This window comes from Hemicordylus capensis, chromosome 15, assembly GCF_027244095.1.
Source record: "Hemicordylus capensis ecotype Gifberg chromosome 15, rHemCap1.1.pri, whole genome shotgun sequence".
Lineage (NCBI taxonomy): Eukaryota > Metazoa > Chordata > Lepidosauria > Squamata > Cordylidae > Hemicordylus > Hemicordylus capensis.
In genome coordinates this window covers 2600208-2627426 of record NC_069671.1, presented here as the reverse complement: position 1 = coordinate 2627426, position 27219 = coordinate 2600208, and the positions used below count along the sequence as shown (strand labels likewise).

The following is a 27219-nucleotide window of genomic DNA, read 5'->3' as shown; positions in this document are numbered from 1 at the left end:
AATGAAAAACAAAAACAATTATTTAAACGTCCCGCCCCACCTGCCATTATTCTGGGTAAAAAGTAGGGGCATTCTGCTCATTTCAGTGGCAGGAGTTGTGTGTGCAAAAGCTGAGCTCTATAGGTCTCCTCGCCAGGAAGATGACTTTATTTCATACAAACAAATCCACGAACAAGCTCTTCGAAATATATCGGGACAGAGGGAGTTGCCATATACTGAGTCAGACCCATCCACATCTTGGTGAATGGTTTCCTGGGAGGAGAGCTGCGGGGGTGGGTGGGGGGCGCCGTGGTGGGGAGAGACCGACTCGCGACATAGCCCCAGCGGGGAGAGGTCAAGTGGCGGGGAGTTCCGGGGGCTCTCGGCCTTCTGCGAGATCCCTCCTCCTCCTCCGGCCGGCCGACCCGCCCGTCGCTTCTCCGTTCCTCCTCCTCCTCCTGCTGCGGGAGGCGGGCTTGCCTGCCTGCCTCTTGCTCGCCTGGATCGCGCGGATGGCGGCGCCGGTGCTCCTGCCTTGCCTGCTGGGCCACTTGGGCGGCCTGCTGGCGGCCGCGGGGCAGGTGGGGGCCTCGGCCCGGGTGGAGGTCCAGCTGCTGCCCGCCGAGGCCCAGGGAAGCAGCGGCGGCGGCTACACGCTGCTGGGCGCGGTGCTGGGCCGGCCGGGCCTGGAGAGGGACGAGGACGACGAGCCCGAGAAGGCGAAGCAGCAGCAGCAGCAGCAGCAGCCGGCGCCCCCCGCAGAGGAGCCCCCCAAGGAGGAGGAGGTCCGGGGAAGCCTCGTGCTGGTGAGCCCGCCCCGGGGGGGGGGAGGAGGGGGGGAGAGAAGGGGGGGCAGCCCCTTGCAAACCGGCGCCCCCTCCCCGCGTCATGCAGAGGACCCCCTCCCCACCAGGGTCTGGGGCACCCCCAACATTTCCTCTTGGCATCCCCAACATTGCCCCATATAGCAATCATCAAGCGCCCCCAGACCGCCGTCCCCCGTCTTCCCCTCCGCATGCATTAAGCTGTGCATTCCCCCCCCCCAGCAAGAGCAGTCTGGCCCTCCCCTTGCACATCATCATAGCCCCCCCCCCCATGATTGCCCTGCTGGACCCCTCTCTTACTCCCCGGCATCCTCTCCCAGGCAGAAAGCGATATCCCCCCCCCACTGCAAATTACCCTTTCCCCTCCAAAACCAGCGTCCAGGCAGCCCCCACCCCCAGTTCCCATCTTATCTGTCGAATGATTTCTCCAAGGTCTCCTGGGCTGCTCTTTGGCTGCGTTCCTTATAACAGGGGGTCCTAGATGTCGTTAACTACAACTCCCATCATCCCCAGCTGCAGTGGCCTTTGGCTGGGGCTGATGGGAGTTGCAGTCAACATCATCTGGGAATCTCTCGTTCGGGGAACACTGCTCAGGGGTTCTCGGCTGCGGATCTCCAGGTGTTGCTGAGCTACAACTGCCATCATCCCTTTGGCTGCTGTGGATGGGGATGATGGGAGTTGTAGTCCGGTGACATCTGGGGACCCAGGCTTGAGAACCCCTATGTTAGGGGTAACTAGTATGTGAGATCCGTCATTAACTGGGCAGTCATTTTGTGTAGATGATGATGGTTTTGCATAGATGATGACGATGATGATGATGATGATGATGATGATGATGATGATGATAAACAGCTTTATTTGTTAGCCACCCCATAACAAATTGTTCTCTGGGTGGCTAACACTGATAGGGAAGTTCAAGAAATTAAATATGTCCTAGAATCTTTCATTAATGCGCTTGCAAGAGGAAAATAGAAGAACAGTTTGAGATTTGTAGGATTTCAATTTTAGACATTCACTCAATTGAATAATTGCCATATATGGTAAACATGTGAATCATAGCAAATTTGAATCTGAGAAAGATCTGCTTCTCTTGGGCATCTCTTTGAATTATTGAACTGATATATTGAGTGTTAAAAATCTGAGAACAATAGCCGTTAAAATCTGCTGATTATATTCAGAATTTATTTTAAAATTCTTTTTAAACCTTTAAAAAAAACCCACAACCTTTCCTCTAGCATATTCTGGTGTAAAAAGTAGTATATGCTAGAGGAAAGGTGTTTTTTAATCTTAATTTATGTCTTGCTGATGTTAATGTGGGTATTACTAAACTGGTTGCTAAATTTTTATATGGGGCTATGAAACTGACCTCTCGCCATGGGGTTTTATGAGGCTGTTTGTGTATCTTTTAGTTATTTTATGTTGTATGTTTATGCCTGGTAACAGTCTAAAGTTTTAATTTTGTTTGGCTTATGGCTGTAAATAAAATGATTCTGATTCTAAAAAGTAGTGCTACCAGCTACTTTAAGCGGCAGGATTGTTTATGCAAAACTGAAGGTCACTGTGAAGTTTGACTTTATTTTGCACAAACAATCTACAAGCTTTTCAAAATATGCAACAGGTTAGATTATAAGACCATTTCCCTCTCCCCTTCATGCCCAGTGCTTGGGGAGAGACAGAAAAGAGGATGCAAACTCTTCCTTTTTAAAACAGGCTGGATGTCAGTGGTGGTGATTTGTGCCACTGAACAAGTCCCTGCCCCAGGGGGCTTACAGTCTAAATTTTGAGAGGCAGGGGAGAGGACAGAAGAAGGGATGGAAAAGAGAGAGCATTGACATCTGTAGTGGTGGTTGCATTCAGAGTCTGTTCCTGTGCATTCTTACTCAAAAGGAAACCCCACTGAGTCCAGTAGGTCTTACTCTCAAAGTGAGAGTGCAATCGGATCGGAGCCTTAGATCTTGAAAGTTGTTGCTGCTGGTGGCGTTGGGGTCTGATTCTACGGTGTGCGTTAAGTTTTTCTCCAGATGTTTTTTTCACCTTTTAGGTTCCTTCAGCTTGTTTACTTCACCTATATCTCCTCTGTCACCATTTGTTTGTGATGAAGCCTCTGTAACACTTCGGGTTTCTTATCCCGCTAACGTGACTTTGCAGATGTGGGGAAGGTAGTTGACAGGGTCGGAGACGTTTCAAACGAAAACAAGAATGAAATTTCATTAAAGATACTTTTGGAAGCTTGGGTACACTGCTCTTCAGGAGGATGATTAACTTGCTTGGCTACAGTATTGAGGCTGCGTCTTTTAACACAGCGTGGCCTCTAATTTTTCCCATCTCTGTGCGGAATGCATTCAGAGTGGGGCCTTCCTGAGCGGGTTTGGGGGTGTTTTTGGCGGAAAACGAGCCATTAAATGGCACCCGATTTCTTTCTCCAAGGTCATTTCCGGCTACATCCAAGCCGCGGAAATGTGGGTTTAACCCTTTTTTTGCCTCCCCCCCTCCACCCCTGTGTATATTAAGGTCGGGTACAGTGTTCCCTCTAACAGGGATTCCCAGGTGGTGTTGACTACAACTCCCATAACCCCCAGGCAACAGCCATTGCAGCTGGGGACTCTGGGAGTTGTAGTCCACAACATTTGGGAATCCCTGTTAGAGAGAACACTAGTCGGGTGTCCATTATCCGACCGCGGATACGTGAAACCACAGGTGCTAGACCTGTGGTTCCTTCTGTATTCTCCAATCTTGCTTCTCATCAGACCCCAAAATCCGCTTCTCCTTTCCCCTCTACTAACTCCCAACTGCCACACTCTCAACTGCCACTCGTGATTGACCGTTTGATTGTGTCCCAAGCTAATCTACATCTACAGAAAACTAGTTCTGCTTCCTGCATCACTGTGTAGTTGCATCACACTGCTCTGTCCATAATGTTTGGGAGAACACTGTGATACGTGCGGCATTTTCCTGCTCAAGCAATTGAGCCAGTCTTCATAGGAGACGTCTAGGCAAGGCCGTGTTCATAGCTGAGCACTCTGGCTTAACCCATGGCCCAGTCTCCTCCTCCCCAAATCTGGAGACTGGCCCGATTGCAGGGATATGCACGGAATGCGATTCGAGCACCGAATCACTGCACACGCGTGGCCGCCATGTGTGTGCTGGCACTGCGCTAGGGCAGCTGGGGGATGCCCTGCCGCGGGGAGCGCCACCGACCTTCTTGTGGCGGCAAACGGAAGAAAAGCAGGTATGGACTTGCTTTCCCCCCTGTTAAAGGTGCGGAGGCTGTGCAGCGATTCGGTGCTCGAATCGCATTCCGTTCATACCCCTACCTGATTGCTCGGGGAAACGGCACACGTATCCCTCCATTCTCTCTAACATTATGTATACAGCGTAGTCTTAGGATGGTGCCCTGTAACTTCCTTGGAGTTGTCGGTAGCTGGTGAGGATTGCCATGGGCTACAAGTGTTGAGCTCCCCCCGCTTTTCAGGTGGGAGACACTGACCCCAAACTAGAGGATGCTGAGAGTTGGATTGGCGTCGTCCCGGTGGGAGAAGAACAAGCAGAGGTCCCGAGAGGCAGCAAGGAAGAGTCCTTCACCACAGCAGTGGTCAACAAGGTACGTGCATTGGGCCTGGCCCAGCCGTGCTCCTTGGGGCTGGTTCCCACACACGCATTGGCCCCTTGATGAAAAATGGGGATACACTCCCGAGCTCTTGATCTGGCTCAGGGGTTCTCAACCTCGGGCCCTCAGATGTTGTTGGACTACAACTCTCATCATCCCTGGCCACAGTGGCCATCGCTATAGCTGAGGATGATGAGAATTGCGATCCAATAACATTTGGGAACTCCTGATCACTGTGGCTGGGGATGATGGGAGTTGTAGTCCAACCATTCCTTTTCCCCCTGCGACTTCTTCCTCTCCAGATGAAGCGGGCCCTCGTCTTGGGAGCCTCGGCTCTGCTCATCCTTGCCCTGAATCAGAATGCCCTCCGAGAGGTAGGCATGGGTGGCCGTGGTCCCTTTGACGGGGGGGGCTGCTGCCGGGACCAAGGATTCGCTGACCCGCCCCTCGCTGACCCGTCCTTTCCTCCACCCTGCAGTTGGATGTCTCCCAGGTTCTCTCGAAGCCTGTGATCGTCATCCAGACGTCGGAAAACGTTACCAGACTCCTCGGTGCGCTGCTGCGGTGAGTCGGGCTGGCTGAGTGAGGAGCAGGTGGGGGTGGGCCGGCGGCTGTGTCCTTATTCCCATGCCTAACTCAGTCTGGTAAATGGCTGCTCGCCTTGGGTGACTATGGATTGACTCCAGGCAACCAGGCAGAGAATCCTTTCAAATTTAGGTATGTGTTTGTTAGTGTTCTCTCTCTCTCTCTCTCTCTCTCTCTCTCTCGTCACTAAACCACTAACCTGGGGAGTTGCGGGCAGGCTAGTTCTTGTGGGCTAGTCACTTTTGTGGATTTATTTGCAAGGCTATGTATGCATCCCTTTTCTGGGGCTTGGAATATCAGATGAAAGCTAAATTCAGCACTGACTATATGCTAGATTCCCAGACCCTTAGAAGCTTTACTGGGGCTACTAAAAGCCACAGCAGCCAGAGTGACTGTTGAGAAACGGGAGGTGAGGCAGTGGTCCCCCCCGCCCCTGCTTCTTATCCTTCCCATCTCTAGGGCCTGGCTTGGAGTAAAATTGCAGGGACCGGAGCTTGGAAGGGGGCTTAATTTAGCAGTAGATCATAGGCTTTGCTCAATCCAGAATTTTCACTTGAGTCACAAATGATCAGGCTCAAACTATCCTACTTCGGACACATGATGCGAAGACCCAGCTCCCTTGAGAAATCCATAATGCTGGGGGAAGTGGAAGGCAAGAGAAGAAGAGGACGACCAGCAGCAAGGTGGACGGACCCGATTACGACAGCAATGAATGCACCACTGAGAGACCTGAAAGGCCAAGTTGAAGACAGATCCTCCTGGAGAGACTCTATCCATGTGGTTGCTAAGAGTCAACCCCGACTTGATGGCACTTAATCAATCAATCAATCACATTCTTTGCATGCAGAAGTTTCTAAATTCAACCCCTGGTGTCTTCAGTTACAATAAACAGGGTTTCCAGGTAACTAGGTGGAGAGAAACCTCAGCCTAAGATCTTGGAGAGTTGATTTGGTACTGTCTCAGAGTAGATAGTACCAGATCAGTGGCCTGACTCACTGGAAGACAGCTTTGTGTGAGGGATGTGCACGAAACGGATTTTGCGTCTTGTTTTGAGCTCGAAACAAATCACAGACAGCTGAAATGTTTTGTTGAAACAGCAGTTGAATCGGTTGTTTCGACAGAACAAACCTCGAAACGTTTCGAGTGTTTCGGCCATAGGGAACAATGGGAAAATAAAAAATAAAAATAAAATTAATATATGATCAAATTTAACAAAAAGGGGAAAGAGGAGATATACACACTCATACATTCTATGTATGAATGAATGAATGAATGATATCCTGGGGAACAAAGTGCTGTATACTGTTTCAAGTATTCATCTTTGGACTATTTGCCTGCCTGCCCTTAATTCTAAAGTGCTTAGATCTCTACCCCACTCCATATTCAGACAGACAGGAGTGGCTACTACTGTCTGCACCCCAGAACAATACCGATCTGTCAGTTTCATTGTTTACATCTCTTCTGTGCTTATGGGGCTGCTGTGGGGTAGGGTCCCTTCTCTTTGGGATGGCGCTCTTGCCCAGTGGGGGGTACCCCAGGAGTTCTGAACCTCGGGTCCCCCGGTGTTGTTGGACTACAACTTCCATCACCCCCTGCCACAGGGGGTGATGGAAGTGATAGTCCAACAACATCTGGGGACCCGAGGTTCAGGACTCCTGCGCTATGTGATTCCACTTTATGGGGTGGGATTTTTGAAGGCCTCAGAGGAACAGCCCTTGTCTCTCAACAGCACAAGGAAGGGGAGCAGCCGCAGGAGAGAGAGGGGACATGCTCATACCTCTTGCCTGTGGGCTTCCAGCGGCATCTGGCGGGCCACTGTGTGAAACACGATGCTGGCCTAGAGGGGCTTCCTTGGGCCTGATCCAACAGGCTGTTCTTATGACGGAACTGATTTATTTCCCGTTCTCAATTTTTTGCCTGCAGAGGACTCCGGGCAACAGCAAAGATTACGTATCAAGCCGTGCTACTGGAGAATGTGGTACGTAATCTTGGGGGATTCATCCCTCAACCAGGCCATCCTTAGCATGTATGTTTTGAAACAGTAAAGTTCTCTGATCCTCATTTTTGTGGTCTGCAAGACTGACTTAACGGTCACAGTCTTCTCTCCCACAGACACACAAGGCCAGCAAAACCTGAGCAGCGGATCTATTTTGGTTTAATTTTAGAAACAGGGCGCTGTGGGCAGGTCCTGGTATGCTGGCGCCTTGTATATTTTCCATGAGGCTGTTGGAACCGTTTTGGAAACTGGTGGTTTGTAGCCCACATGGGCCACATGGTGGTCACCTGCTGATATAGGATGGGGGGAGGCTGGATTTGGCAGCAGTATGTGTGAAAAGGGCCGCTCCAAGCTCCCTTCCCACTCTAGAATTCCATGCATCTAAGTTCCTAAATGAAACCTCCCTCCCGCCATCAGTGGCTAAAACCACCATGCGTTCCTTTGGGGTGGTCAGATCTCCGCTTCCTCAGATCCTCTCCGGCACGCTGAATATTGATCCCCTTTGTCGGTTTCCGTTGCCAGGCACCAGCCTGACGGACGTTGCTGGGTGTTCTCCCCTCTTTTCCAGGGACTGACGCTGACGTTGTGGTCGACCTGTGGTCTCTCTCGGGGCGGCCTGTACGGCGAGTGGCAAGGAGTCATCTGCACTGGAGAGAACAGCTCCCGAGTCCAGGTTGGTGTCCCTGCTGGGTGAAGGAGCGAGGGGTCCTGCGGAAGCAGCCCTGGCCCCTAGAAGGCCACGGCTGGATTGGTATTTCCTGCTCACTGAGCAATGAGGCACCCCTTTAAAAAAAAAAAAGTGGCGATTCTCTTTTTTGAGCAGGGGGAGAGCAACTGGCCCTATCCATCCCCAGCACAGCATCCCTCCAGTGGCTGTTGGAGGCTTCTTTTTTAGATTGTGAGCCTTTTGGCGCCAGAGGGCCCTTTTATTTACTTATTTATTGATCCACACCTATGTAAACCACTTTGGGAACCTTTGGTTGCAAAGCGGTATTATAAATATTGGTTGCATTCGTATTTCTCTGTGACAATACAGAGGTGCCAACAGGCCTGGACCTCGGGACGCGAGTGTGGGGCCTTGGCCTCCCCGCTCCCCTGGAGGGCCCCAGCAGCGCACCTGCCAGGGGCCAGCCCCGGGAATTTCCTCCCTGCCCGGCCGCAGACTTGGGCTCTGCAGAGCCTCCCTTCTGCATCCAGCATGTTAGCAACCTCTCGGCGGGTAGGCAGGCCTAGCACAGAGGTCTCTCCCTGCCCCATGGCTCTTCAGCAGTATGGGTTGGAAGGAACTTGGGAGGCCGGGGGCCGGTGCTGGCTGCCCCCCGGCAAGGGTGCAGGCCCTCTGCTCTGCCTTCCCCACCTCTGCCTGCTTGTGTGCTGTGCCTGCCTTGTTGCGGGAGCCATCGAGAAGGTGTGTGGGTGGGATTGTATGTGGCTTGTATGGGCTATCCTCCCCGCTTGGGTATTTCCGAGGTGGCTTGGCCTGGGGCTTTGGGTGGGAGGGCTCTGTATATTTATTTTGAAGTGGATTGGTCACTGTGTGTATTTCAAATACACTTTTGGGGGGGGGGATTTTAAACTTCAAAGAAGCAATTTTGCAGGAGTACAGAAAAGAGGCAGAGTTCAGCTTAAGGAAACTTCTCAGCTTCCGTTTCTTACAAAAGAGAGAACCATAGGGACATAGGGAGCTGCCATATACTGAGTCAGACCCTTGGTCCATCTAGTTCAGTATTGTCTACCCAGACTGGCAGCAGCTTCTCCCAGGCTGCAGGCAGGAGTCTTTCTCAGCCCTGTCTTGGAGATGCTGCCAGGGAGGGAACTTGGAACCTAGATGCTCTTCCCAGAGCAGCTCCATCTCCTCAGGGGAATCTCTTACAGTGCTTGCACTTCTAGTTTCCCTTTCATATGCAACCAGGGCAGACCCTGCTTAGCTAAGGGGACAAGTCATGCTGGCTACCACAAGACCAGCTCTCCTCTCCAGACGTTTTTCCCAGAGCGCCCCCTCCCTTTACGCGAATCTCTTCCAGTGCTCACACCTGCAGTCTCCCATTCAAGTGCAAACCAGGGTGGACCCTGCTTAGCCAAGGCGGCAATTCATGCTTGGTTCCCACAAGACCAGCTCTCCTCCATTCTTTGGGGCAAATGCAAGTATATAACCTCTGTCTTCTAAGGCATTGTCTGAAAGATTCAGAATCACCTTCTATTCAGGTAAATACAAGACGGGCATTTGTACCTGCAATGGTGCTGAGATCACTGTTCCCGCTAACAGGGATTCCCAGATGTTGACTACAGCTCCCAGCATCCCCAGCTGCAGTGGCCTTTGGCTAGGGATTATGGGAGTTGTAGTCAGCCACATCCCTGTTAGAGGGAACATTGGTGCTGTGGTCTGAAATCTGGGGGGGCTTAGCTCATGGACTCGATCCGACAAAAAACAGCTCCGCAGGGGCAGTTTAGACCCTTCCCCAGAAAACGGCCCCCCTCCCGTCTCCTTCTGAATGAGGCCTTTTTGTCTGGGCTCCCCTTGCAGAGGTACCTGCAGCAGCTGTGGAACGCCATCCTGCTGATCGCCTTGGTCCTGAGCACCGGCGTGATCGTGCAGGCTCAGCGGCAGTCACGGCATAGCCAGCTGGACCAGGATTCGGAGGTGGGCCCTTCGACCTCCCTCATCCCGGCAGAGACGGGACCGTCCGTTGCCGGCAGGCAGGGCTGATCCTGGCTTTTGCTTCCACAGCTGGACCTCAAGCAGCATATTGAGCGGAGGCTGCTGGCCCTGAAAACCCGGCGCTACCACCCTGGCAGGCCTCCTCGGAGCTGGGCTCACGAGATTGACAGTTGTGCCATCTGTTTGGATCGGTTCCACAAGAATCAGGTAGTGCTTGACACAGGGTGTGTGTGGGGGGGGGGGGAGTGCCTGGGGTGTGGAACATAGGAAGCTGCCCTCTACTGAGTCAGACCCTTGGTCCGTCTCGCTCAGGATCGTCTTCACAGACTGGCAGCGGCTTCTCCAAGGTTGCAGGCTGGAGTCTCTTTCAGCCCTAGCTTGGAGGTCCCAGGGAGGAAACGTGGAGCCTTCTGCTCTTCCCAGAGTGGCTCCATCCCCTAAGGCAGGGTTTCTCAATGTGTGGGTCCCCAGATGTTACTGGACTTCAGCTCCCATAATGCCTAGCCCTAGTGGCCTTTGATTGGGAATTATGGGAGTTGAAGTCCAATTACATCTGGGGACCCACACGTTGAGAATCCCTGCCCTAAGGGGAATATCTTACAGTGCCCACACATATCAAGTCTCCCATTCATATGCAATCAGGGCAGACCCTGCTCAGCTAAACGGACAACTCATGTTTGCTGCCACAAGACTAGCTCTCCTCTCCCGTGTTGCATCAATTCATCCTATTAATCAAAGGTTGTGGCCCGATTTTTAGCCTACTTTTTCAAGGGAGGGTGGCTTATGAAATCACTGTGACTCTGTCTGTATGTCCTCCTTGAATAATTTTTGCATTACGGGCAGATACAAACCATATTCCTAGGGGACCCTGCCAGGTGTATTTGCCAGTCTGCCATGTCATTTCACCAGGCAAACACTCAAAAAAGGGACTGTTGTCACTAAATATGTCTGTTTCTCTCCCCGCTCCTGCCTCTTTATATACACGCACACATGCATGCCCGCACATACCTATCCCAAGTACATTTTAATTTGAATAATTAGCTTGCTTTATTGGATTGTTCTTATTGTATTTTGTGGATTTCTGATCTGTTTTTATTTTTCTATATTGTGTTAAATTTTGTACACTGCCTGGAGATGTACATATCAGGCGGTATGAAAATATGATAAATATATATATTCTCTCTTGAGGGAGAAAGAGAGAGTGTTGTGCGGTTGAGTCGGTTTCAACTCGTGGCGGCCACAGAAAAGGCCTGTGGTTGTTTTTGTAGAATACAGGAGAGGTTGACCATTGCCTCCTCCCGCGTAGTATAAGATTGTGCCTTTCAGCACCTTCCAATATCGCTGCTGCCCGATAGAGGTGTTTCCCATAGTCTGGGAAACATACCAGCAGGGATATGGACCAGCAACCTCTTGCTCCCTAGGCAAGTTACTTCCCCATTGTGCCATTAGGGGGCGGTGTGTGTGTGTGTGTTGGATTTCACACTTTTTGAGTTTGGGATCCAAACCAAATTCACAGCAGGCAGGAGGAGTCCAAGGTCAGAGTCACAATCTTTAAAGAAGTAGGCAGAATTCATTCTACTGAAGAACGACTTCTTACATAAACATAAGCTTGGAAACTACTCAGCCAGATGTTTAGATAGCTGCACATGTTCATTTGCATGCCTTAATACTCATGGTATTCCTGCTCTGCGAATTGTGGTTTTGCCCTCTTCCAAAGGGAAGCCTGACCAGAACATTTTGCCTCGTGCCGTGGCCGGCCAGGTCCAGGCACACTTGGGAAGCCCGCAAGGGAGGGAAATGCCCCCTCCTCTGGGTGTAGCCCGGCCCCTGATGTTCAGGGGTGTCATGCCCTCTCTGATCCTGCTGGAAATAGACCACTCTCCAGGCTAGTAGCCATGGGTAGCCCTCCCCTCCACAAATTTGCCTAATCCCTTTTTAAAAAACCATCTGGATTGGTGGCCAGCATCTCAGCCGGTGGCAGTGAATTCCACAGGTCAACCACATGTTGCGTAAAGTACTACTTCCGTTTGTCTGTCCTGAATCTCCCAGCGTTTAGCTTCCACGGATGATCTTGGGTTCGCATATGATGAGAGGGAGGAAAACTTCTCTCTACTTGATCCACACCGTGCCTAATCTTATACCTCTCGATCATGTCGCCTGCTTACCTGCCTTCTCTGAACCCTAAAAAGGACCCGAGGATGTCGTCTTTCCTCATAGGGGAGTCGCTCCAGCCCCCTGACAGTCTTGCTTGCCCTTCTCTGCACTTTTATTTATCCATCCATCCCATTTATATACCGCCCAAACTTTCGTCGCTGTTTGTTAGCATAAAACAATTAAAACATATATAAAAAGTTGAAACCATTCAACCATTTAAAATCAGTCACAAAATGTCCACGCCCTCCTTCAGGTGTGGCGACCAGAGCTCTCTGCCGTCTTCCAAGGGTGGTCGCGCCATGGGTCTGCCTCGGGGCCAGTCTCCAAGGCTCGAGCTGTTGGAGGCCCCTGGAGGGTGAGCGGAGGCCGACCCCCTGGCTCCGTAGTGAGCTTGCCGGCCACGGGCTGGCTACCGTGCCGGCTGGCTGCTCGGCTTCGTGGCCACAGCCTCTGAGTTTGTCCCCCCCTCTCCACAGTGGCTTCGGGTGCTGCCCTGCTTGCACGAATACCACCGGGACTGCGTGGACCCGTGGCTCCTCCTGCAACAGACCTGCCCCCTCTGCAAGCACAACATTCTGGGTAAGATGTGTCCCCAAGCGGTTGCCCGGACCCTCCCAGCCCTGCTTTGAATTCTCACGCTGCCGCCTGCCGTCCACGTCGGAAGAAGCGAAGGCAGGAGACTCGAACCCACAGCTGGGAGATGGGCCTGGACTGCCCCCCTCGGGGAACTGGCGACAGGACTAGGAGAGAGCCTCGGGCAGCCATTCGCAAACTTGGGTCGTTCGATGGCGCTGGACTACAACTCCCATCGCCCCCCGCAAGAATGGCTGAATGTTTGGGGATGGTGGGAGTTGTAGTTGGGGACCCAAGGCTGAGGATCTCTGGCTTTGTGGGCGGTGCAGAGAGATGTTGAGCTGAAGACTATCTGGAAGGCCGATTCCCGAACCCCAACTGTGGTTACTTTGTGCCAAGGGGAAGGCACTCTTTGTATGCTTAGTGGCAATGTTGGCTCCTATTTTGCAGACCCTTATACTCCCAGAGTTTGAAGCTTGAACCCAGGTCCCAGCCCCAGTTTTGTTCTCTTGGTCAGTTGCTGGAACAGAAAAATGCAAAGCCAGAACGCCTTTCTATGTTTGGTGTTTTCATGGTGGCTTCCCTCCTTGGTGGGAGAGGGGTTTTTTTCCAAGAGAAAAGCAACTATCCTTAGTGGCACATGCAGGGGGCGGGCCAAGAGATGGGTGGGACGAGGGCATCGCCTCTCAAAAGCACTCTGCGCTTCTTCTTTTTCTTGCTTCCTTTCAGAAGGGAGACATTTGACTAGCCGTACTTTGCTTGTTGCGTTTTCCATTCTGGAAAAAGGAACTCCGCACTTTCTCAGAGGCCCTCCGATTTGAGGTCCTTTTCTTGCGCATCCACGGTTCGCCCGTGCCAACTGCTCATCTCCTTCCCCTTCAGGGACTTGTGTAGCAACCACCACCAGAGCCTGACTTTTGCATTCTTCCCACACCTCCTTTATTCCAACCTCACATGCAGTCGCAAAATCACGGCTGCAGTCAGGAGCCAAGCAGCCCAGGGCCAGAGTCGTCCTCCTCAGTAACCCCCCCGGTCCTCCCTTTCCCCCCTTCCAGGAAACTGCTGTCAAGACAGCTAGCAAGACGAACTCCTCCTTGAAGACGGATCTGCCGGCACTCCAAGAGGATCGCAGGGGCAGAGAACTTGGCGTCTTTGGGCCGGTGCTTGGGGGCTCCGTGAGAGCATCCTTCCCCGCCCTCTGGACTTCCTCGAGATGAAAAATGTGTCTCTGTCAAATAACGTCTTCGTCCGTTCTGGGGCCCGCCGTGTGTCTCCAGACTGGACCAACTCATTACCCGTTTGGCGTGTCCACTGGGCAACCCAGGCAGCGTGAAACTGGTGACTTGGGCCTCCGACCTGGATCTTCACGGAAATGGCTTCTTTCAGCATCTGGGGGGTGGGGTGGGGTGGGGTGTCAGGGAAAGGCCTGCTGCTCCTGGCGGGAAGTTTCCCTTGCTGGGAAGGGGCGGGTGGCCTCTGAACTGCTTGCTTATTTATACTAACTTATTCGAGAGGAGGAGCCGAGTGTCAGCGCAGGGGCGGAGTACAGCTTCGGGGCTGCCCCGACCCGCCAGCCCATTTGGGAGGGGGGCCCACGGCCCTGGAGGTCAGCGCTTGGCCGTAGGAAGCCGCCTGTACTAATAAACACCAAGCAAAGAGACGGGGCTGTGGGTGTTGTGACTGTCTTGCCCGCGGATCTCGACCACTGTGCCGCCTCGCGGGGAAGCTGGGGAGCACCTCAAGGTGGCCGAGAGGGAAATGGGTCAGGGCTGAGGGGCAGCAAGCGGCCGATTTGGCAGGAGGCAGAAGAAGTGTCCCAAGTGCCGAACGGAGCCTCGCCAAAGAGCCAGGGGCTTCGACTTCAGAATCCTCAAAGACCTTCCCCATGGAGTGGAGAGGAGAGGCCGCCGTGGCCCTCCGGGCTCTCGAGAGATGCACCATGGCACCCTTCCTAGCCATGCCGGGTGGGGGACCAGCCTGCACCCGGGGCAATACCCCACACGGCCTCAAGGTGGCCCGGCACTTTTTTGTCTAGAGACTCCCTCCCCACCCCCACCGCGGCAGGACCCCTGCCCTGGTGGCATGGACTGACCCAAGATGAAGGGGAGAACAAATCGGGGTGGGCTCTAATGATTTACAGACTCCAGAGAGGTTTCAGGGTTTTTTTATTTTAAAAAATCTGATTTTATTGAATCCGAACTCGGTACCCTGCCCCCCTACCCCAGTCCAGGGTGGGATGGAAGATACCAAAAGTCGCCAGTAAGTCCCTGCCCTCCCTTCGCACCCTCAGAAGAGACCATGTGACTCGGAGTGGGGGACATCCCGTTAGCCAGTGATTCTTGGGAGTGGGGCGACCGGGCGCTGGCTGCTCCTGTGGGGCCCAGCCCTTCTGGTTGGCCTCCCCACCGCCACACGCACCCCACGGCCACGCGGCAGAGCCCCCGGGAGGCCCTCGGCAGCCTCCTGGTCCTGCGCTGGGCTTTCATTTCCGGTGGTTCCGGGTGCAGTGTGCGGGCTGGCCCGGGCCCATTCCTCTCCCCCTGGTCCGGGCGGAGGGGCTCCTGGCCGCCGGGCCCTCGTGGGCTAAGGAGTACACCGCGGCTGTTCTCCGGGCGGGCTCTGCAGCGGGCGGCTTTTCCCAACGGCTCTGGGACCCGGCGCTGCCCCTGCCGCCTGGAGATCCGTTTGGGTCCGCGCTCCCCTCGCTGGGGGGCATCAGGGCTGCTCCCTGGAACCCGGTGACTGCGAGTGGCCTGCGGGAGGAGAAAGAGGAAGCCGCCGCAGCTGAGGGAGGGGCCTCCTCCCTGCCGGCCTCCTCCGCCCCCCACCCTGCCTGCAGCCGGGATTCCTCACCCTGCGGGAGGCGTCGTCAGCATCGTCCCGCCGTCGCCGCAGCCGGGTTTTGCCGAGTTGCGGCTCCACAGCTGGGTGGGGCACGCGAGCTGCCGAGAGAGGAAATCCCACCTCAGCCCATGGAAGGAAGTCAATGTATTACGGTCCTGAGGCCGTGGGAAGGTCCTGGGAGGAGGACCGGCATGAAGACCCACCTGGGTTTGCATCTGGATGGGCAGCGAGGTGTGAACACTGGAAGAGATGCCCCGGAAGGGAGGGGTGGGCAGACCTGGCTTTCTAGCTGCCCTTGAACTACAGCTCCCATTAGCCCCAGCCATGGTTGCTGGGGATGATGGGCGTTGTAGTTCAGCAACAGCTGGAGGGCCAGGTCTGCCGCTCAGTGGTAGAACCTCTTCACGCTTGCAGGAGGCCCCAGGTTCAATCCCTGGCCGCACGTAGGGATGCACCCTTTCCCCCGAGAAGGTCAGGCTGGGAAAGGCCCCTGCCTGTCACCCTGAGGAACTGAAGCCAGTGTAGACCGTCCTGAGCTAGATGGACCAGGGGCCTGACTCTGTATAGAGCAGTCAGAGTTATTCAGAGTCAGACCACCGGTCCATCTAGCTCAGGACTGTCGACATTGGCTGGCAGTAGCTCTCTAAGGGTACAGGCAGGAGTCTCTCCCAGGAGAAGCCAGGGGGTTTAGTCGGGTCCACCTATATGCAAGCAGGCAGAGGCTCTTCCATCGAGCTATGGCCCCCACCCCCGAAGGGGAAATCTCAGTGCCCCTCCAAATGCAAACCAAAGTGGACCCTGCTTAGCAAAGGAGGCAATCCATACTGGCGTCCGCAGGAGCAGCTCCCCTTCCCTTGTAAGGGCTAAAATTAAAAGGAGCCCAATTCTCCTCAATCTGCCGGAATCTCTTTCCAGGCTTTGGGGTGTCACCCCTGTCAGAAGTTGGGGGGGCGGCGGCACAGAGGCATGGCTAGAAGCAGTTTCCATTGGGACAGAGCGAGAGACCCCTATAGCCATCTACGGAGAGAGCTCTCCGTCTGTACTGGGGGGTTCTAGTGGGAGGGGCCAAAACGGGAGCGAAGCACCCTTGAGATGCAGTTGCTCTTTCGGGGAATCGGATGCACATTTAGCCGCGGGGCTGCCTGCGGAAAGGATTGGTTCCCTCCCACTATGCTCTGTTGGGAGATCTGCAAGACAGATAGCAGAACAGTACAAAAAGGCTCCCCGACTCTCGTCTGCAGCACTCTCCCTGGCCTTCTCCCCATGCAGGGCATGCAGGAATGTTGAAGACGCCCCCCCCCCCCACTTTTAAAACTAAACTTGACCTTCTCTCCAAATCACGGATTGCCTGTTGCCCCCAGAGGTCCCCCCCACACACACACCTTTGGTGCTCCCTGCTGGGCTGCCTCCTTCATTTTGGTCACGGCCGCCCGGAGGCGGGAGTTCTCCTCTTCCAGGATGCTGATGCGGATGTTGTTGGCCTGCAGCTGCCTCCCCATATCCGCCACGATGTCGCCGGTGCCTGCAGAGAGCCAGAGGTGAAGGCCAGAGTGGAAGGAGGGGATAGCGCAGAGCAGACCCCGGGCCTCAAGGCCAGACCCTCGACACAGCAGCCCTTGAGGGTCCCTTTCAGGGCAGTGGTCAGGCTTCTACCTGCTGCCAGGAGGAGGGAGGCTCAGGCTGAAGGCCTGATGGACTGCTGTTTTGTCTGTTTCTCTAGGCAAACTGCTGTGGAAACTTTTGTTGAAAGCAGTATATAAATATTTGTGATCTCAACTAGTGCTCATAAGAACATCAGAAGAGTGTCATCCTGCTCAAGGTACATCGGGGCCTCTGTATCTTGCTTCTGACAGTGTATTCCTCTGGGAAGCCCACAAGCAGGTCATAAAGTTGACCAGAAAGGAGTGCTGGTCTGGTGGTAGCCAGCATGACTGGTCCCCTTAGCTAAGCAGGGTCTGCCCTGGTTGCATATGAATGGGGGACTAGAAGTGTGAGCACTGCAAGAGATTCCCCTGAGGGGATAATGGGGCCGCTCTGGGAAGAGCAGAAGGTTTCAGGTTCCCTCCCTGGCAGCATCTCCAAGAGAGGGCCGAGAGAGACTCCTGCCTGCAACCTGGGAGAAGCCGCTGCCAGTCTGGGAAGACAAGATTGAGTGAGATGGACCAAGGGTCTGACTCGGCATATGGCAGCTTCCTACGCCCAGCTGCTGTTGGACTACAGTTCCCACCATCCTCAGTCACAAGGCTGAACGCAGGCAGACCGCAGTCTCTTGGGGCCGGGAGTGCCACATCTCTAGGGGCTACCAAGGATAAGGCCCTCCTGAGCTTTCCCCACGGGAGCTGACCCTAGCACGGGGAATGCTCTTTGGCTCTGGCTCCTTACTCTCAAACCTCATCTCGGCAGGGACGTGAAGGTCTGGGAAGGACACCAAGAGCCTCTCTCTCTCCTTCAGCTCCCGGATAAGCTCCCCCAGCTCTGAGATGGTCCTCTGCAGGTCAGACGTGGACTGCTCCAAGCTCAGCTTCTCCTGCTTCACCTTTGCAGTCAGCTCCTGTGTGGAGAAAAGAGGGCTGCTGAGTTCCCCAGATGCTGTGGATGCTGCATCCAGAAAAACGCTGCTTATGCAGGGATGCTCGGAGGGGCCTTTCCCAAGTGAGACGGGGCCCGATTCTCATTAACAGCGGACAAGGCCATTAACGTGGGTCTGGATTGTGCAACCCGTGTGATGGAAGGCTCTTCCACTATTAAAAAATCAATCAGTCCCGACCCGTAGCAGGGGGACGGCTCGGATTCTTTCCTCCTTGCCATCATCTAGATGCACTGTGTAACGATGGTGTGGACTCCAACTCTCAGAATCCCCACCTGCAGTGGCTTTGGCTTGGGGAGTCTGGGAGTTGTTGTCGTCCACCACATCTGGGAATCCCTGTTCGAGGGCACAGTGCTGGGGGGGGGAGTGTTCCCCTCTGGGCTCCAGCCATGGGTCACTAGGCCGACGACCGCAGGGCACGGTCCGATGTGTGGGCCAGAGCATGCCGTGCCAGGTGGGGAAACTCACTCTGCTGAGGAGCCTACAGGATATTTATCCATCTATTTATTTATCCCATTCATTCAGTACATTTCTATACCAGCTGGGGATCCCTGCACACGGGGTCCCCAGCCCGCAAACCCCTTCCCCCACCAACCTGCTGGGCCTCCAACTGGCGCTGCAGCTCCCACTTCTCCTCCTGGCCCTTCTCCAGCTGCTCCTGCAGCATCTGCCTCTCGTCCTCCCCATCGGCCAGGCCAGTCTTCAGCTCCTCACATTCCTGGTCCAGATGACCCAGCTGCTGCATCAGGGCCCTTTGCTTGGCCTGCAGGGACTTCAAGGGGGGGGGGGGAGGGGCTGCTGGGTGAAATGCAATCCCGGTGTCAAGGCTCCCCTGGGCAGGAGGGTCCAGTCAAAGGGCCACGTTTTAACAGGTGGTGGGAGGAATTAAAGGGCTCGTCCGCACAAGGTGAACAGGGTGATGTCGGCGTAGTGGTTAGGGTGTTGGACTAGGACCAGGAAGACCCGAGTTCAAATCCCCATTTGGCCATGCAACTCACTGGGCGACTCTGGGCCAGTCACGTCTCTCTCAGCCTAGCCTACCTCACAGGGTTGTTGTGAGGATAAACATAACCATGTACACCTTGGAGGAAGAGCAGGATATAAATGTAAAAAAACCAAACACACACCCAAAAAAACCCCTCAAGAGGATTGGAGAAGTGCCCAGACAGACAAGACAGGACAGCCAGGAATGCTTCCGGTTGGCAGTTGTGTGAGTGCAAAGAGCAAGGTGAGAGTGGTCATGTGGGAGCCAGAGTTGGGTAGGATGGGGCGGCCAACCCACATTCTGTCCCCAGCATTTTAATGAGGGTGGCCAAAGAGCTTAAAGGGAAAACTGAAGGCTACAAACTGTGTGCATAAGAGCTTTCCTCCACAGCTAAGATCAATTCCTCTCTCTCTCTCCCTGTGTGTGTGTGTGTGGTCTGGGGTCATGGTGCAGAGGGAAAGCGTTGGGCTTCCCTCCCCCATGGCCCCGATCCCAGTCGGGCTCCTCTGTACAGCTGCTTTTCCAGGTTTAAAACTAGGCAGGCAGTTCACTGCCAAGGCAAGGCGTAGTTTGCTCTTGAGCTGGCGGGTTTCAAGCTTGGACTCCCGGAAGTTGCTGGACTACAACTCCCATCATCCCCACCCGCCACGGCCAAAGTTCCGGGGCCCCAAGCTGAAAAGCCCTGCCGCATCCAAGCCAAGAGGAGACCCTGGGGCCCACCCCAGCCGCACCTCTTTGTGCCGGAGCACGCTCTCCGCTCTGGCCCTCTCCTTCTCCAGCTCGGTGCTGGCCCAGCTCAGCTGCTGCTTGGCGCTCTCCAGGTGGCCGGAAAGGAGCCCCAGTTGCTCTTCCAGGCTGGTCACTTTGCTCTTGTCCGCCATCTTCACCTTCATCTCCTGCAGCAGCTCCTTCTGGGTCCGCTCTGTGGATGGACAGCAGCTCAGGTGGGCCGGCCGGATGTGGCCGGGGCCCCGTTTCAGAATGTGAAGGCGGGCGGGGAAGGCAAGATTCAGCCAGCTTCCACAGACCCACTCTTAGGAACATCGGAAGCTGCCATATACCGAGTCAGATCCTCGGTCCATCTAGCTCAGTACTGTCGACCTAGACTGGCAGCGGCTTCTCCCAGGTTGCAGGCAGGAGTCTCTCTCACCCCGATCTTGGAGATGCCGCCAGGGAGGGAACTGGGAACCTTCTGCTCTTCCCAGAGCGGCTCCATCATCCCCTGAGGGGAATCTCTTCCGGCGCTCACACATCAAGTCTCCCATCCAAATGCAAACCAGGGCAGACCCTGCTTAGCAAAGGGGACAACTCATGCTTGCGACCACAAGGCCAGCTCTCCTCCCACTCTTGGATACAGGCGAGGCTAAACTGCCAAAATTGGAGGTGCAATCCAACCCAGAGCTGCAGCCAAAGCCTGCCGGCCTTTGCTCAGAAGTCACGGCTGCAGTGGGGCTTACTCCCAAGTGGCTGCAGCCTCGGGCACACTTATGACCCCTTACCACCCCGTGGGCTGCAGGGCACCTGGCCCTTTCCTGACTGCAGCCGGGAGCTGGCACTTTAAATTGCCCAGCAGGCCTACGAAGGGCATGAGGAGAAGTGGAGAGTCCCGGCCTCCGCGACTCTTACCCAGCTCCTGGATGGTCGCCTGCTGCCGCTGGAGCTCCTCTTTCAAGGTGGAGATCTTCTTCGCCAAGGAAGCCGCTCCTAGAAGAAGCCAAAGGACAGTCGAGATGGTGAGCCCGTTGGGGACTGGGGCACCGTCTTGTTGGTTTCTAGGGGGGCTGCTTTGAGAACTTTTGTTGAAAAGAGGGAGAGAGAAATATTTGCAGTTGTTTAGTACAAACTGCCCATCAGAGAAGGAATACCAATGCAAAGGATATGTATATACCGCTTTTCAACAAAAGCTCCCAAAGGAGTTTACAAATTAATGAAATGAATGAAATGGCTCCTGGTCCCCAAAGGGCTCACCATCTGAAAAAGAAACGCAAGCTAGACCCCAGCAGCAGCCACTGGAGGGAGGCTGTGCCTGGGGATGGAGAGGGCCAGTTGCTCTCCCCCTGCTAAATAAAGAGCATCGCCACTTTGAAAAGGTTCCTCTTGCTCAGTTAGCAGGAAACCATGGCAAACAGCAGGTTCAAAACCAGGACTGTTCAGGGAACAGAGGCAGCTGGCTTCTTTCTGTTGGCCCATCTAGCACAAGGGTTCCCAACATTTCCCCCCGCAAATATACCCCTTCTGCCATAAATCTTCAGCTTAGGTACCACATAGAGAGGTGTGTGTGTGTGTGTGTGTGTAATGTCTATCTATGATATAAAGCTGCTTGGACAGCATGGGGAATGATACCTCACAGAGATAGCAAAAGACTAGAGTCACAGAGAGCGACGATGTTAAAATGCCTGCAAACTGCAAACCCGTGTGTGTGTGTGTGTGTGTGTGTGGTGTGTATGTACACATGTGTAAATGTACATACGTACTCACACTCTTGAGTGTTACAGCCAGGGAGACAGGCTACTAGTCACTGGCTCACATCCAGTGTTATGATTAAGTTACTCATAAGCAGTCTTACTGAAATCAATGGACCTATTAATTTCAAGGGGAGGGCTCAGTGCTAATGTTCTGAAGCCTGTCAGTCAGGCTGGGGGGAGAGGTGCGAGGATCTTCAGCATGCAACCAGCCAATCGGGAGCAGAGGAAGAGGGTCTGCACCCATGATGGCCTGTCGACTTCATGCCCGTGACCTTCAGATGGGGAACAAATAGCGCGGCTGCAGCATGGGGAGGCAGGAGGGCTCTGGATATCCCTGGGAATCCTTAATACCCCTAGGGGTACTAGTTTCTTTTTGGGGGAACACCTGATCCAGCTCAGTATTGTCCACAGTCAATGACAGTGGCTCCTCCAAGGTTTCAGGCAGGAGTCTCCCTCGGCCCTACCTGGAGATGCTGCAGGGAGTGAAACTGGGATGTTGCTCTGTATAAGAGCAGCCCTGCTGGATCAGGCCCAAGGAGGCCCATCTAGCCCAGCATCCTGTCTCACACAGCGGCCCACCAGATGCCTCGGGGAAGCCCACAGATCAGAGGTAAAGGCATGCCCTCTCTCTTGCTCCTGCTCCCCTGCAACTGCTCCTGAGAGCAATCTTGCCTCTGAGGCTGGAGGTGGCCTATAGCCACCAGCCTAGTAGCCACTGATAGGCCTGCCCTCCATGAATTTGTTCCAGAGATGCTGCCAGGGAGTGAACCCTGGACGGTCAGCAAGCAAAGCAGATGCTCTACCCCTGAGCTATCGCCCCGTCCTCCAAAGGGGAAGAGGGCAGACCGCGGAATCGAAGGAAACCATGCTGAGTACAAGGAGAGGATAGTCACTGTTCTGGAGGTCCTCTTTGTCCCTCTCCAGCGCAGCCACAAGGTGCAGGCTCTCGGCGTTCTTTTTTGCAAAGAGCAGCTCCGCCTCCCGCCTCTGCTGCTCTTGGGCTCGTTTCTCCTCCTGGAGGCGGCCCTCGAAGGTCTCCAGCTGCTGCTTCAGCGCGTCCTTCTGTTTCTCGGACTCTTCCAGCCCTTCCTTCAAAGGGTTGACCAGCTCCGTCAGGGTCTGGAGGTGCTTGTTGATGCGGGAGAGGTCTTTTCTCTGCTCAGTCGCCCAGTAGCTGAGGTCCGTGGCTGTGAGGGGCTGCTGGCCAAGCGTCTCCTCCACCATCTCGAGGAACCGGCTCAGAGATGAGGGGAGGTTCTGGCTGGTGCAGATGCCGGTGATGGCATGGCCCACTTCCCGGAGGCTGGCCTGGGTGCTCTGGCAGGCATCGCAGGGGACCAGGGAGGACTCGATGGTCTGGGAGTGGGTGCTCTGGACATGCCTCGTGGCAGCACATGACAGCTCTGCCTGAGAGGAGACTGCAGTGGCCCTGCCCCAAAGCCCACTGCTGGCAGACCGGAAGCTTGGTAGTGTCACGTCTGACTCTGAAAGGGCCGAGGTGCTCTTAAAATGCTCATTCCCAGCTTGGGCTGCCTGCAGGGAATGCTTCAGGATGGAGACGTCGTCTTTACTACATTTTTTCTAGACGTGAAACAGAAAGGAAAGCAGATCATTAGGAAGGGGGTTGGAAATAAAACGGCTAATATCCTAATGACCTTACACAAAACGATGGTGCGGCCGCACCTGGAGTATTCCGTACACTTTTGGTCACCACATCGAAAGGAGGACATTGTAGAACTGGGAAAGGTGCAGAATGATCAGGGGCCTGGAGCACCTTCCTGATGAGGCAAGGCTACAGCATCTGGGGCTTTCTAGTTTGGGGGAAAAGGTGACTACAGGGAGACATGATAGAGGTGTGTGAAATTAGGCATGGGGGGGGGAGAGGCAAGATGCCTCTAAATCTCAGTTGCAGAGGAGCAACAGCAGGAGGGGGGGCATGTCCTCACCTCTTGCCTGTGGGCTTCCCAGAGGCATCTGGTGGGCCACTGTGGGAAACAGGATGCTGGACTAGGGAGGTCCTGGGCCTGAACCAACAAGGCTCTTCTTATGTGAAGCATTTTAGACTATTTATTCTGGAAGGATACCACAAAGTGGGGGTGGCTTGCATATATGCCACAATTGCGCTGTATGAACACAGGAAATTCTCAGAGTTTCCCCATTACCTGCACCCAGCAAAAACTGAGAGGAAAAACTGCAGGAGCAGGGAAGCCCCAAATATCTAGAGGAGGGCTTGCTTGGTGTGCAAGCAGAAAAGAGGGAATCCCCCCCCCAGGCTGCCTACCTCGGCCACCAGCTGCTGATAGAGAGCCCCCAGTTTCAGCATGCTGCTCCAGTACTTCTTCACAGCCAGCCCGATAGACATGCATGGTCCCGGTGTCTTGGATGGGGACATGGCTTGTTCACTGGTCAAGTTCTCAGTGTATCCTGTGAAGCTCTGAAGCAGCAACAGCAGCCTTCGGAGAACAGAAAGGAAACCCAGTTTTATAACATGTGTGAACCAGCGGGATATAAGGATCAGACTGTGGAGTGCTGAGTTCTAAACACATGTTGTGTGGTTTGCAACTCATCCCCCAGAAGTGGCAAAAAAACCATGGCGATCCCTGCTGCTTTCCCACAGCACTGCTGCCCTCTCTTTCCCCACCCAGGGGAACAATTCAGGCAGCACTGCCTATACAGAAAAGGAATGCAGCAGAACTCTGCTATGTTCCTCTGGGTGCTCCAGAGGCAGAGAAAAGCAGGTGCCCTATCTTAGAGGCCTCAGCATCCTCTCTGTTTTGCAGTCTCAAAGATCAGGGGTGGCCACCCTCGAAAATGCCCTCCAGAAATTTCAGTTGTCTCTAGTGGTGCTCACCTTGGGGTGAACATAAAAACAGCCCTGCTGGATCAGGCCCAAAGCCTATCCAGTCTAGCATCCTGTTTCACACAGTGGTCCACCAGACGCCTCTGGGAAGCCCACAGGCAAGAGCTAAGGGCATGCCCTCTCTCCTGCTGTTGCTCTCCTGCAACTGAGATTTAGAGGCATCTCGCCTCTGAGGCTGGAGGTGGCCTATCACCCTCAGGACTAGTAGCCACTGATAGACCTGTCCTCCATGAATTTATCCAGACCCCTCTTAAAACCATCCAGGCTGTTGCCTGTCACCACATCTTGTGGCAGAGAATTCCATAGGTTGATTATGCATTGTGTGAAAAAGTACTTCCTTTTTGGTGGCTTTTCTTCGAAACCACACCTTGATTAACCTTGGGCAGGGCTGCTGGGAAATCAAATAGCATTGGTGCCCGACATCCAGACTAATGCTGTGTGTGCTGAAAAACATTCTGTGCATGCAATGGGGAATGGGCAATTTTCACTGGTCTCCCCTTCCCTCTGCAGCCCACTGTGCCTCCAGCAAATACGTCCCTGAAGCTTGCAAGACCTGTTCGTCTGGATGGCAGCTGAGGAGAGGACCCAGATCCCCAGGAAACCCCAACTTGGGGTCCCCAGATGTTGCCAGGCTAAAACTCCCAACATTCCTGCCATAATGGCTGAAGGTTGGGGATGATCGAAGCTGTAAACATCTAGTTGGAGTTCAACCATCTGAATCCTACTGTGCCTTCCAGCTCTGTAGCCTGGTGCCTGCTGCAGCAGAGCTCAGGAAACCTGCTCATCTACTCGTCCGTGGCGAGTGAAAAATGATGCCCAATAAGTACTGTAGCTCAAGGAACCATCTGATGAGTAAAATATTTTGCCTTGACAGGTGAATTGAGCCAACGTTTCTTGATCCCTGTGCTCCAGGCTTCTTTGAGCCTTTCTTGCTCCCTGCCCCATCTGATTGGACACTGCTGGCCCTGGGCCTGCTGTAGCCAGCTGGCCATGGGTGGCACCCAGACACCCTGGATGTCAGCCACCTGGTTTCTGAAGGCAGGGCACCCACATCAGACCCTGTGATGTAGACTGGAGTTCCCAACCTTGGGTCTCCAGATGTTACGGAACTCCTGATGCAGATTGTGAAGATTGTGCAGATTCACATAGGAGAAGGCAGCTCTTCAAAAACTCCGTATCCAGGCTGTTTGGGGCTGTCTCTAGGTCAGCACCCGCACTTTTAATTCTGCCTGGAAACCAACAGGTACTCAGTGCAGATGGTTTAAAACCAGCACGTAGATATGATCCAGCCAGAACCGGAAGTTAGCTGCCACATTTTGAGGAAGTTGCTGAACCAGCCCCAAAGACTGCCCTGTTGCTAATGCATATCAGGAATCTAACTTTCCATGCATTAAAACCAGTCCAGAAGACAACGGGAAACAACAACCTCCTCTGAGAGAGGAGGTCTCACCTGTCAATCACGAGTTCCAGGAGAACCACATGGGAGTGCTGAGTAAACTCAGGGTCGTTCTCCACAAAGTCATAATGGTCCAGCAAAGAAACCAAGTCCAGGTCACAGGATACTTTATCAGGAAACTTCCAGGAGGGATAACGGGTGGCCCCGGCTTGGGAGAACACGTTGATTATGGTTCCCTGCAGATCAGTGATGTCTTTCTGCAAGCTCTCTATACAGTTCTGATTAACCAGAAAGCTCGTCATGATGCCGCCTCTGATGTCATTCCACTGGCAGGCAAAGCACTTGGGTCTTAGAACAGCTCCTGGGATGGGGAGAAGAGAGAAGCATGAGAACGAATATGAAGGAAAAACAGCTGGGACTGGTGGTTGTGGAGGAGAAAGCAGTGGGTGAAGGAAGTGTTATACTAGATGCACACTATTATTTATTATTATTATTTATTACTTTTATAAACCGGCCCATCCAGAGGCTCAACAACTTTTTAAAAGACATAAAATCACACAATTCAAAACACAGTGCTAAAAACAATATAAAAACTATTCAAAAACAATTAAAACACTTTTAAAAAACAACAACACTAGTATGCATCCTGCGGCCAATTGTGGCCTCCCTTTCTGCCCCCACTTTGATCTCTTACCACCAACCACATTTGCATCTGCTGCTAAACCAGCATGGTGTAGTGGTTAGAGTGCTGGACTAGGACAGGGGAGTCCTGAGTTCAAATCCCCATTCAGCCATGATACTTGCTGGGTGACTCTGGGCCAGTCACTTCTCTCTCAGCCTAGCCTACTTCACAGGGTTGTTGTGAAAGAGAAACCAAAGTATGTAGTACAGCGCTCTGGGCTCCTTGGAGGAAGAGCGGGATATAACATGTAATAATAACAATAACAATAACCATCTCATTCTGTCCTGAGGCTGCTTGATTAGCGGTTATCACTAGCCACCAATAGCCACAGACCATGGGGCTATTCCCGTGAACCTCAACAGGGTGGGGGAGCTGTGCACACTCCCGATCAGGAGGAGGAGGGGAGAAGGATTGTGTGGGAGATCCTGGCAGCTGGGTGGGGCCGCTCTTCATCCACCCTCCATAAAATGCTGGGGGCAGAATGTGAGATCATCGCCCCCCATCCTACACAGCAGCCCCACACAATCACTCCCTCCTCCTCGCTTGTTGATCTTGATCTTTGCAAGCATAGGAGCGCGCAGGGGTTTCCTAACCTGGCTGAGTGTTCCTCTGATGGGAGTGGTAGTCAACGGCATTTGGGACTCCCTGCGACATGAAACACACTGCCTCCACTCAGCCCAGTGGAACTAGCCCTGCATGGAACTCTGCACGTGCTCAGGGGGCGCTCAGCCAGAGGTGGCGGGGGGGAGGAGCCACTCGGCGGCCGAGATGGACCGGAACCGGGGGCAAAAAAGCCTGGCACGGCCTGCCCAGAGAAGCGCGGGCCCCTGGCGAGCCGGGAGGCCCCTCTGATGACCCACCGGCCGGTCAAGCGGCGGCCCCTCTTGCTGCAGCTGCTCCACCGGGCTCCTCAGCGCTTACCAGGCCGCTGCCATGGCAACCCTGGAAGCCGCCCCCGAGACCCGCCCACCGGAAGTGGTCCGACTCCTCCCCCCAGCCTCCGCTTCTTCCGGCGGAGCGCTC

At 54.1% G+C, this 27219-nt stretch overlaps 2 protein-coding genes across 12 annotated transcripts; one reads left to right on the top strand and one right to left on the bottom strand.

Moving 5' to 3' along the window:
- Positions 1–104: 104 nt before the first annotated feature.
- RNF215 (ring finger protein 215) lies at positions 105–14037 on the top strand. 2 transcript variants are annotated; one of them, XM_053279505.1, is made up of 10 exons: positions 105–785; positions 4276–4404; positions 4713–4784; positions 4889–4974; positions 6919–6973; positions 7560–7664; positions 9516–9632; positions 9720–9857; positions 12281–12383; positions 13433–14037. In XM_053279505.1, exons 1-10 carry the CDS (start codon positions 141–143, stop codon positions 13453–13455), a joined length of 1473 nt encoding a protein of 490 aa, XP_053135480.1. In that variant the 5' UTR covers positions 105–140; the 3' UTR covers positions 13456–14037. The 2 variants fall into 2 exon arrangements, with proteins under 2 accessions (XP_053135480.1, XP_053135477.1); XM_053279502.1 differs by lacking the exon at positions 12281–12383 and having other exon boundaries at positions 296–785.
- Positions 14038–14525: 488 nt separating this feature from the next.
- Positions 14526–27209, bottom strand: CCDC157 (coiled-coil domain containing 157). 10 transcript variants are annotated; one of them, XM_053279494.1, is made up of 11 exons: positions 27057–27180; positions 25569–25875; positions 23540–23711; positions 22152–22839; positions 20420–20497; positions 19525–19715; positions 18404–18580; positions 17604–17772; positions 16604–16743; positions 15231–15436; positions 14526–15130 (listed from the first exon to the last, which is right to left on the bottom strand). In XM_053279494.1, exons 2-11 carry the CDS (start codon positions 25814–25816, stop codon positions 14860–14862), a joined length of 2340 nt encoding a protein of 779 aa, XP_053135469.1. In that variant the 5' UTR covers positions 25817–25875; positions 27057–27180; the 3' UTR covers positions 14526–14859. The 10 variants fall into 10 exon arrangements, 9 of the variants coding, with proteins under 9 accessions (XP_053135469.1, XP_053135467.1, XP_053135468.1 ...); XM_053279492.1 differs by having other exon boundaries at positions 26790–27177; XM_053279493.1 differs by having other exon boundaries at positions 15231–15319; positions 26790–27174.
- Between the last annotated feature and the right edge of the window lie 10 nt (positions 27210–27219).